Source organism: Arvicola amphibius, chromosome X, assembly GCF_903992535.2.
Source record: "Arvicola amphibius chromosome X, mArvAmp1.2, whole genome shotgun sequence".
Taxonomy (NCBI): domain Eukaryota; kingdom Metazoa; phylum Chordata; class Mammalia; order Rodentia; family Cricetidae; genus Arvicola; species Arvicola amphibius.
The window spans coordinates 100,742,030-100,753,323 of NC_052065.1; the positions used below are offsets into that span (position 1 = coordinate 100,742,030).

An 11,294-nucleotide genomic window follows, 5' to 3' on the forward strand; every position below is an offset into this window, starting at 1 on the left:
CTTATGCTGAGGATGACATTTAACAAGTCATTGCCTGGGCTGGAGAGATGACTCAGCAGTTAAGAACACTGAGTGTTCTTCTAGAGGACCCAGGTTCAATTCACAGCACCCACATGGCTAACAACTGTCTGTAACTCCAAAATCTGACACCCTCACACAGATATATATGCAGGCAAAATGTCTGCATATAAAATAAAAATAAATTTTTAAAAACTTCATTGCCTGCAGGCATGGTGGTGCCTTTAATTCCATCACACATGGGAGGCAGAGGCAGGTGGATCTCTATGAGTTTCCAGCCTGTTCTATATAGTAAGTTCCAGGACAGTCAATGCTATATAGAGAGACCCTCAAAAATAAATAAAAATAAAAAGTAGAAGTCATTGACTAGCCCCAGTGGTATGAGAATTTATTTCTGTATTTTCTTCTGAGAGTTTTTTAATTTTAACACTTGAGATTTGGTCCTTGATATATGTTGAGTTCATTTTTTATGTTTAATATGAAGTAGGGGTTCTAATTCATCCTTCTACATGTGAATGTCAGTTTTTACATCACTGTTAAAATGTTGATAGAACTGTCATTCCTGCCTTTAATTGTTTTGGCACTCTTGTAAAACAAAGCATTTGATCACAATTGTGAGGGCTTGGGCTGCCTAGAGAGATGGATCAGTGGGTAAAATACTTGTACAAATGGGAAAACTGAAGTTTTGGAGCCCTAGCAATCTCTAAAATAAATGTGGGTAGGTGTGGTGGCCCAACCATAGTCCCAGAATGTGGGGTTTGGAGGGAGTACAGAGGATTCTGGTGCAAGCCAGCTAGCTAGACTAACCAAACTGTGTTCAAGCAAATAGGCCCTGCTTCAGTATGTAAGGTGGAAAGCAATTGAGGAAGACAGCTAGTATCAAACTTCAGGCCTCCATATACACAAATGTGTGCACCCACACACACGGACATATTTACACATATTAGATAACTAAATGTGAACCCTTACAGGCAAGTGTTTTTTTTGTTTTGTTTTGTTTTGTTTTGTTTTTAAAGATTTATTCTATTTACTTACTTATGTATACAGTATTCTGCCTGCAGGCCAGAAGAGGGCACCAGATCTAATTACAGATGGTTGTGACGCACCGTATGTTTCTGGAAATTGAACCCCAGTCCTTTGGAAGAACAGAGTTGCCAGTGCTTTTAATCTCTGAGTCATCTCTCCAACCCACAGGTGGTGTTTTTAATGCCACTTTAGTAATCTAAAAATACATCCTGCCGGGCTGGAGAGATGGCTCAGAGGTTAAGAGCATTGCCTGCTCTTCCAGAGGTCCTGAGTTCAATTCCCAGCAACCACATGGTGGCTCACAACCATCTGTAATGGGGTCTGGTGCCCTCTTCTGGCCTACAGGCATACACACAGACAGAATATTGTATACATAATAAATAAATAAATATTTTTTTAAAAAAAATACATCCTGCCTTTGTTTTCATAGGTTACTATTCGAGCTTCGTTTGGATCTGCTCAATCAAGATCATCAAGTCCACCTTCTAGTTCTATTCCAAGTACTTCTCTTCAAGTCGCAGCTCCAGAGTCTAAAAGTACAACTACTAAAATCAACACAAAAGTATTTGCAAATAAAAGTAAGGTAACTAAGTGTCAGGCAGTCTTAACTGCGACATGTAAACCCAATCCAAGTAAACCAGGTACAAGTGCAACTAAATCCAAAGCCAAGTCCTCCTACAAGCAAAAGAAGCAGCGCACCAGGAAGAACAAATTCACTATTGCCCTGAAGAATTTGAGGTACTGCCTTTATCCATTATATGATACTAACTTAATCTCAGAAGTTAGATGCTTTGTTTTAATAACTTACCATGTCACATAACCTTATTCTACACTTTAATTATAAAAACTAAGCAGATAAGAAAATGGTACATATTTATAACTATCAAGTAGAATTTAAACTGCTGTGTTATGATTTTAATTTTTTTCATTAGTCTTAAACTTTATATTTTTACTTAATGACATTAAATTGCTTAACTAAGTCCTTTTTTGTTTTTGTTGGTGGTGGTGATGGTTTTGCTATATGTGTTAAACTTTTTGCGGTCGTTTTTCTTATTCAAGAAATTTTCAAATTTTAAATATATATATTTGATAATCTTAAACATCTTTGTTTCAATTAATTGTTAATAAGAGTTTTCTTATTTTGTGGTATGACTTTTTTTTTCTGTCTCCATAAGATGTCACCAGGGAATTCACACGTGTATTGAGTGCCATTCCAAAATAAAAGATTTTTCAAGCCACTTTTCTGCACATATAAACTGTGATTTTTGCAAGTACACTACTAACTGTAACAAAGCCTTTACAAATCATATGAGGTAAGTTGAGCATGTAATGTGCCAGTCAAAATTACCTTTCAGAGCTGGGGTGTAACTTCTTGGTATACCATTGCCTAGTATGTGTAAAAAGCTCTAGATTCAATTCCTAGCAACAAAAAATATTGCCATCCAAGTTTGATGGCGATTACCTGTGTTCCCAGCATTTGGGAGGTGGAAGCAGAAGGACCGGGAATTCAAGTTTATCCCCAGCTTTATATTAAGTTTAAAGGTAGCTTGGGCTTCATGAGACTTCATGTATCAAAAATCACTACCTTTTGAGGAGTTTTTTGTTTGTTTGTTTATTGTTTATTTGTTTTAAAGACAAAGTTGTCCTGTTAAAAGTATCTGTGTCTCATCGTGGAAGTACAATTCTAGAAATACAGAATGTCTAAGATGTTCCTTGTATGTTTTCAAATTAATAATTTATAAAACCACTGGGACAGAAGTTATAAAACCAGTTAAATTCATAAAATTAGACTGGCTTTATTAAATAAATTCTTTTAAAAATACTTATATATTTTAGTATTTTGCCTGCTTGTGTATACATATACACTGAATAGTTACAACAATGCCCATAGAGACCAGAAGAGGGTATCAGATTCCCTACGACTAGTGTCAGAGAAGATTATGAGCTGTTGTGTAGGTAACTGGGAATGAATCCAAGTCCTCTGAAAAAGCAACGAGTGCTTTTAATTGCTGAGCCATCTCTAATCCGCAGGCTCCAGGATTTTTAATGATGCTAAATAACACTTATTTTCATTCCCCTCCTTCTCTCTGACCTTTTCCTCTCTTTGCACAGCCATCCATCTTTTTCCTCATTTAATGAAAAGATCATAATGCAACCATTGGGATCCTTTTTCATACATTGATTCAACTTCCCATTATTTTGCTCTTATTAAGGGTTCTATGTGAGGAGAAAACTTCAGGGCCCACTTTGCTTTCATTTGTACCTCATTACTAGAGGCTTACTTTTTTCCTTCAGGATGGATTTTTAAGCCAAAAAGCACTCAGACATAATTATATGTCAACTATTCCTATTAAGAAAGTACTGCCTCTTTTCAGCTAAATAAAGTACAATCTCTAAAAGTAATTTTCTTGAAGATTATTTTACTTGAGACAGGGTCTCTCACTGTAGATAGCCCTGGGTGGCCTGGCCTAAAATTCTCTATGTAGACCAGGCTAGCTCAAACTCACAAGAGAACTGCCTACCTATCTCTCCTGAGTGCTAGGATTAAATACATTTGTTACCATACTTAGCTTTTCTTGAAGATTACTATGCAAAATCACTGTTATTTTTAATACATAGTAGGTCTCTTGGAAGGAAGGACTTTATATATTTTGATGACTTCGACTTTTTTTTTCATGGTACTTTAGCTTTAGTGCTAGCACTTCATATATGCTTTTGACTTACTAAATTCTGTTTCCTGCTACCATGGCATTACCTCATTATATAAAATATTTATTTTAATTATGTATTGACATAGCTCTTGGGGCCTTGATATTTCTTTTTTTCTTTTTGAGACAGGGTTAACTATGTGGACCAGGATGACCTTAAACTCACAAAGATCCACCTGCCTCTGTCTCTTGAGTGCTGAGATTAAAGGCATGTGTACCTTCTTTCTGATCCAACAATTCTACAACACCAATCCATTTTCTCAGTCAGCTTTATACTCAGGGTTGTCTGTTTTGAGTGCCACCTTTTTTTCTTAAACACTTTGCATTTCAAGTCATAGTTAGCATTGATATCTTTGAATCTCTCTTATCCTTTTTGATTTCTATCTCCTGGACTATTAAATTATGATTTATTCAATCAGCTCTAAATTCATAATCTTTAATTTCAGCCTGTGTTTTGAGCTGGAGAGATGACTCAGTGACTGATTAAGAACACTTGGTGCTTGTTTTTCCAGGGGACTAGAGTTAGGGTTTCAGCACCCACATGGTGGTCCACAACTATCGATAACTCCAGTTTTAGGGGATTTGATGTTCTCTTCTGGCCTCCATGGGCACCATGCATACTAGTAGTACACAGACATACATGCAGCCAAAACACTCATAAGAAAATAAATCTTAAAGAATAAAAAGTAAAGGGAAGGAAAAGGAAAGAAATGAAATGAGAAAAATAAGAGGTACCAACAAGAACAAGTGTTCTGGTGAAGGTCAATCCCTCATAATACCTTCTTAATATGTTGCACAGTGGAGGGAACAAACTAGCTCTTAGGTCTCTTCCTATAAGGGACACAAATCCTATGTGTAAGGATTCTACTTTTGTGACCTAATTATTTCCTAAATGGTTTCTTCTAATGCCATCACATTGATTGAGATAAAGGGGAGGTTAGGATTTTAATATATTAATGGGTGAGCCCTTGCTCAGACCATACCAGGATCAATATAATCTCGTTATTTCTGTCATTAACTTCTATTCAAAATTAAGAAATTAAACATAGACTTGAAAATATGAAAATAAAATTAATGACATAGTAATAAAATCTTGTTTGTCTTTTATCTATCAGCTCTCATAGTGACCACCCAAGTAAACAGTTGTATATTTTTAAGAAGCATTCAAGAGCTCTCAGGTAATTAATTGATCTTTTTCTGTACTTTGCGTTAAAGAGGTGAAACTATATTTTTTAGCCAGATGTTGGTATACTTAATTTGAAAATCTAAACAATTGTCACTGGATATGATAGAATTATGTTTGTTATATTCTTAGAACAAAGAAAGGGCTAGCCTATCATATGACTAACCTCTGTTTCAGTGGTACCAGATATTGAATTGAAACTTTCATGAATTTACTCTGTAAAATGAAAATAAAAGTCTCTTTAGCAGTACTTGATTGGGAATAAGTTTATTTAAATGCTTTAATATTTAAAAATTAATATATAGTATTTATAAATCTCAGTTTTATTATTTTTTAAATGTACTATATTTTATTATGTATGGGTGTCTTGCCTGTATCTATATCTGTGTACCACATGCATGCCTGGAGCCCATGGAAGCCAGAAGAAAGCATTGGATCCCCTGAAACAGGAGTTTCCAATGGTGTGGACCACCATGTGTGTTCTGAGAATCGATTTTGGTTCCTCTGCAAGAGCAGCCACTGCTCTTAACTGAGCCATCCCTCCAACCTCTCACTTTTACTCTTATGAAAAAAAAGTATACGGCTTTTTATATTGTACAGAAAGAATGTTTGGTTACTGCTTATAAAGGCATTTGCTCATAATCAACTAAGTAATATGGGACTTTTCACATTCTTCTGGTGGTTTTTTACTCAGTTTTCTTTTTTTTATTATCCCATTCATGTTGTCAAGACATTGAATGTGCCTGGCACATAATAGACACTTAGTTAAATTACAATGTGTATTAAAAATATATCAAGCATGGTGGCTCACACCTTTAATCCCAACACTCGGTAGGCAGAAGCAGGCAAATCTCTGAGTTTGAGGCCAGCCTGATTTACAAAGTGAGTTCCAGGACAGCAAAAGATACACAGAGAAACCCTGTCTCAAAAAAACAAAAATAAGACCTGGAGAGGTGGATCATGGTTTAAGAGTACTTGCTGCTCTTGCAGATTATTAGAGTTTAATCCCCAGCACCCATGTCAAGCATGTCATATCAAAAGCCTGTAACTCCAGTTCCAGGGGATCCAGAGATTTTTCTGGCCTCTTCGGGCAATGCATACATATATACACATACTCCCCCATGCACATAGTTAAAATACAATCTTAAAGTGTGTGTGTGTGTGGGTGTGGGTGTGTGTGTATGTGTGTTGTTGTTGTAACATTTGGGAAAGAATGCCTATGACCCCAGCACTAGAGAGACTAAGATAGAAGGATAGTGATGTCAAGGCCAGACTGATCTACATACCAAGTTCCAAGCCAGCCTCTTACCTGTCTCAAAGTAACAACAATTAATAATAATTAGAAAAAGAAAGAATATTAGATAGTGCCATTACTAGAAATATTTGTAAATTTAAAATGGATTTTTTAAATATTTTATGTTGAATTGTTCCTTTAGCTATTTATTGTTCATCTGTCACATGTAACACAAAGTGTCAAGTCATGTACAGATCAGTGATGAAGAAGGCTTGGTACCAACTTTCAAGAAGGTACAATTTAAGCTGGGTATGGTGGAACATGCCTTTAGTCCCAGCACTTGGGAGGCAGAGGCAGGAGGATCTCTGTAAGTTCCAGGATAGCCAGAGCTACATAGTGAGGCCCTGTCTCAAAACAATGTACAATTTATTGAGAGGATATAAGAAGTAAACATAAGTAAATATAGCAGAATTGGGAAGTTTTTCATAAATACAGTGAGTTACTTATTTCAGAGAAGACAAGAGGTTTCTACTTAAAAGATACGTGAAGAAGAAAGCATGAATTGAAGTGTAGAAACAAAAAGGAGAAACTATGCAAATGCTTCTGAGTCACATTGAATAACTAGTAATACAGTTTGAATGGAGGACAAAGTTCACGTATATGGTGAAATAATTTTGAGCTTAGAGACAGAATTTTTTTAAATCCAAAAAATAGTTCTAAGAAATTTAGAATTAATTTTACTTTGAAAGACATTGAGAAAATCAAAACCAATGCTTTGATTCGAATCAGGGTATGCAGGAGTATACGTGGTGAGTTGTAGCTGCATAAACCACAGAGTAGTTACAGCTGTTATTTAGTAATTGATTGGGCTGGAACTAAAGAGATGCTGATGTGGTCAAAAGCGCTTGTTGCTCTTGCAGAAGATCTAGGTCCAGTTTCCAGCACTCACGTGGTGGCTTAAAACCATCCATAATTCTAGTTTCAGGGGAATCTTACGTTCTGACTTCCCTGGGCACCAGGCATGGATGTGGTTGGTATACATACATTCATGTACTCAAAACACTTATACACAGAAAATAAAATAGTGTATCTTTTTTTAAAAAAATCCCAGAAGAAAGAACCAGAGGGGCTAGTGAGATGGCTCGGCGGTTAAGGGCACCCACATGTCAGCTCAAAATTGTCTGTAACTCTAATTCCAGGGGTCTGACACTTTCTCACAGACACTCATGCAGGCAAAACACCAATAAACATAAAAATAAGTTATATTTTTTTTAAAAAGGAAGCCCATTTGTTTAAAAAATAGATAATTAAATTAAAATCTTACAACAAAGCTTATGGGCTATTTAAAAGAAAAGGGACAGAGAGTGGGTTTCTGAATCCAAGGGCTAATTTTCAAATATGGGTCTAGCCTTAGATAAGTTCTTAAATCTGATCCTGGCCTCTTTAGAAAAGTGGTCATTATAACACCTATCTTTTAGGGGTTATTTGTTTAGAAGAGATAGGTCTAACATCCCCAGTTTAGTATAATGTAAATGATATTTGAAATTTTTATTACATATTTGAAATACTAAAATATTTTTATTTGAACCTCAGAAGCAAGGAAATGACATCATAAGAGAAACTAGGAATAAAGGGTGGTTTGGGGGAGGAAAACATGATTTTGGTTGTTCAAGGACACTTTTTTATGTGTCTAACACCTAGTCTTGACTATAAAACAGGATGTTAAGACAAGAGCTGCAGAGAAAAAAATCAGCATAAGGTATACTACTGGGTTTTAGACCTATAAAGGTAAGGTGTTTTATATGATGAAGTGGTTGTGGTGGCTCACACCTATAATTCCAGCACTGGGGAAGGGAGGCAGGAGCATCCCGAGTTAGGATCCACTGGGCTATTAGTGAGACCCTGTCTCAAAGCAAACAAAACATAACTAAAATACCAAGTATGTATATGCTTTGTTGATAAACTAATAATTATATTAAATGACTAAATTTAAGGCTTTCACATCTCTCCTAACTTTATTCAGATTTAAATACACTAGATTATATGCTTCATAAACTGTACTGTTTTGTTTGCTGTTATATACAAAATGCCTACTAATTTGATGTAGAGAGGATATCCTAGGGCTTATTTTTAGTTTTTAAAGAGACTATTCTGTTTTCCATAATATTACAAACGTATACTTCTAACAGCACTGTATAAGAGATCTTTCTCCATTATCTTCACCAGCATGTATTATGTTTTGTCTATTGATACAAGCCCTTCAGACTTGAGTCAAATGATATCTCATTGTGATATTCATTTCTATTTCTTTGATGGCTAATGATTTTGAAATCTTTTTCAGACCTCTTGACTATTTATTTATATATCTTACTTAGAGATCTTTTGCTCAGTTTTGTGTGAAAATAGTGCTGTGTTTTGTTCAGGTGTATATGCATCTCTCATGAAGACATGCAAGAAACAAACAAGATCTTCAACCAAAATATATTTTGAATAAATGTATCTTCTTGCTTGGCAGATAAACCAAAACATGGAATCGCTGTGATTTACACAAGTTATACAAGTTGCTAGTGGATCCAAGACTTTTTTGGGTCTCTGGATGCCAATCTTTTAGCAACAGATTGAGAGCAACAATTTATAAAGCACTAAATGATATCATAATTTACCTATGGCTAGGACAGATTTTTTTTAAGATTTTATTTATTTATTATATATAGTGTTCTGTCTGCTTGTATGCCTGTGCACCAAAAGAGGGCAGCAGATCTCATTATAGATGGTTGTGAGCTACCATGTTGTTGCTGGGAATTGAACTCAGGACCTCTGGAAGAGCAGCCAGTGCTCTTACCCTCTGAGCCATCTCTCCAGCCTTAGGCCAGATTCTTGGAATCATTTTTTCTTTTCAGGGCCAGTGATTAAATCTAGAGCTTTGCACATGGCAGGCAAATACTGCCTACAACCCAACCCTTTGAAGAGCATATTAGATATATTTATAACAAAATTGGAAAATGACAGTGATAGCACATAAATAAAAGAGTTATTACATGGAACAGCACTTACTGAATTCATGTATGTATTGCCACATATGATCTCTTATTAGTCTTTTCTCTTTCCATAGGGGCATCACTCTAGTGTGCCTTAAATGTGACTTCCTAGCTGATACTTCTGGCTTAGACCGTATGGCTAAGCACTTAAATCAACGTAAAACTCATACTTGCCAAGTAGTAATCGAAAATGGTATGTACACATGTCTATTACTTTGAATTTATGACATATGAGCCAGTAGTTTAAATCTATTACATTGTGAGCTCTTACAAATTAAATTGATACTCCATCTATGTGTATTAATTTATAAACATAAAGCCTTCTGTGATTTCAGTTACTGAAGAAGCTTAACGTCTGAATCCACTTCTGAGTAAGTTTAATTTTCATTCAGCACAATTTACTTTGATAGATTTTAGTACTGTTGCAATTTTTAAATGTATCATTAATAGAAATGAAAACTATTAAAGTTTTTTGTTTTTGTTTTTGTTTTAAAGCGGCTTGTTGAAATAGATTCCTGCTCTATGGAACTCGTGCAACCTGGTGCAAGACAAGTTGGAATTTCTTAAGTTCAAAGTTCTGCAGTCTTTGCCTTTACAAATCCAGTTTCCTAAGTTCAAAGTTCTGAAATGTTCCATAAAGGCAGTTAAAATCCACAACACTAGTTCGCATTTTTTCAGCCCTTTTCAGCTTTCTGATGGCAGTAGATTCTTATTCCATCTTATCTTTGTATCAGGTTAACATATCTTAACCTGTACTTGGTTTCTCCAGTTAGCTCTGAAAAAAAGAACTTTAGTTGCTATAGTCTTTACTTGCTTTGCTTCAGATAATTTGTGTTTCTTTGCTTCAGATAATTTGTGTTTCTGCCTTCAGAATATTACATATCAAACAGTGTAGCTATTCTATTTCTTTTTTCTATTTTGTCTGCTTCTTAATTTCTTCTAAGTCTTGCTGCTCAGATAGCTGATTTTTCCTTCATTCTTTGTCACTGTTCTATTTTTCAGATGCAGAAGCGACACAGAAATTTCAAAAAATGTCCAGTATACTCCTGGACAGTGTCCACCTTCGATGGACACAACTAATGCCTGTTTTTCTTTCCACGGAATGTGAATTGTTTGACTGTGAGACCTGTTTAAATTTGTGGCCTTGGGAATCTGTCAGTTCTTAGGCAGAGTCCCTTTCTGCCTAACTAGCCTTACATAAGGCTGGTGTTGATTTGGCCATCAGTAACCTCAAGGTCCACCAAAATGAGCACAGCTTCCTACTGGGGGCTTTGGTACTTAAGTTTAGGCTTATGAACAGTTGTAATAATGAAAGCCCACCAAGTAAGTGCTTTAACACCCAAGTTCAAGTTTAATCACTTTGGCTACAGTCCTTTAATCTTCCTCTAGCATGAGTACAGTCTGAGGTATATGAAAAACCTGATTGTATAGGGAGTGAAAATTTCATGTTCTTGGAAAAGCAAACTTTGTGGAGTTCTAGCTCCAAAGTAATTTTTTTATGTTGTCATTTAAAGTTTTAGCCAGTATTCCAAGAGTTCTCAGCAGTGATACTATTTAAATTCCTAATTTTTTAAAATTAAATTTTGATAGCTTGGTTTTTGTCATTCACCAAATTTATTGATGTCTACTTTGTATGTCAACTTTTGTAATTTCTGATTAAATCTTTCGTGTTTGTTAAAAATGCCAAGAAATTTCTTTAAAATTTTCTACAGATTTCATGCAACTATCTGTTGGTAGTTTCTTTTCTTTTTTCTTTCATTTTTGGAGGGTTTTTTTTTTTTTTGAGCCACGGTTTCTACTATATAGTCCAGGCTGACCTTGAACTCACAGATTTTTCTGCCTCGGCCTCCCAAGTGTTGCTTTTAAAGGCATGTGAGGTACTTGTTCAGGTCATTAGACATTAATATATGATCTATCTATCTTGAGACTATCATGAACATCTTAGCAGTCAGGAATTCAAAGACAAAGAACAAAAACTCCCCTTGCAAATATTACAACAAATTTTACATTGCTATTCAATTAGTAGTTATCTTCTTAGCCATTAATGTAATTCATTTAGATAAAGATAATATATTCAATAATATTGG

The 11,294-nt window shown here is 35.3% G+C and overlaps 1 protein-coding gene across 5 annotated transcripts in view; it reads left to right on the plus strand.

The window, feature by feature from the left end:
* Positions 1–10,888, plus strand: part of Znf280c (zinc finger protein 280C) — a 55,117-nt gene extending 44,229 nt beyond the window's left edge. For 4 of the 5 annotated variants that reach the window (XM_038317049.1, XM_038317050.1, XM_038317047.1 and 1 more), the window contains 6 exons: positions 1,475–1,782; positions 2,220–2,357; positions 4,868–4,930; positions 9,282–9,400; positions 9,543–9,578; positions 9,703–9,861. In XM_038317049.1, coding sequence (XP_038172977.1) covers positions 1,475–1,782; positions 2,220–2,357; positions 4,868–4,930; positions 9,282–9,400; positions 9,543–9,559 — 645 coding nt within the window. In that variant the 3' untranslated portion in view covers positions 9,560–9,578; positions 9,703–9,861. Of the gene's footprint in view, positions 1–1,474; positions 1,783–2,219; positions 2,358–4,867; positions 4,931–9,281; positions 9,401–9,542; positions 9,579–9,702; positions 9,862–10,209 lie in introns of those variants that run through there. The other variant, XM_038317048.1, reaches the window with a different exon arrangement.
* The last annotated feature ends 406 nt before the right edge of the window (positions 10,889–11,294 follow it).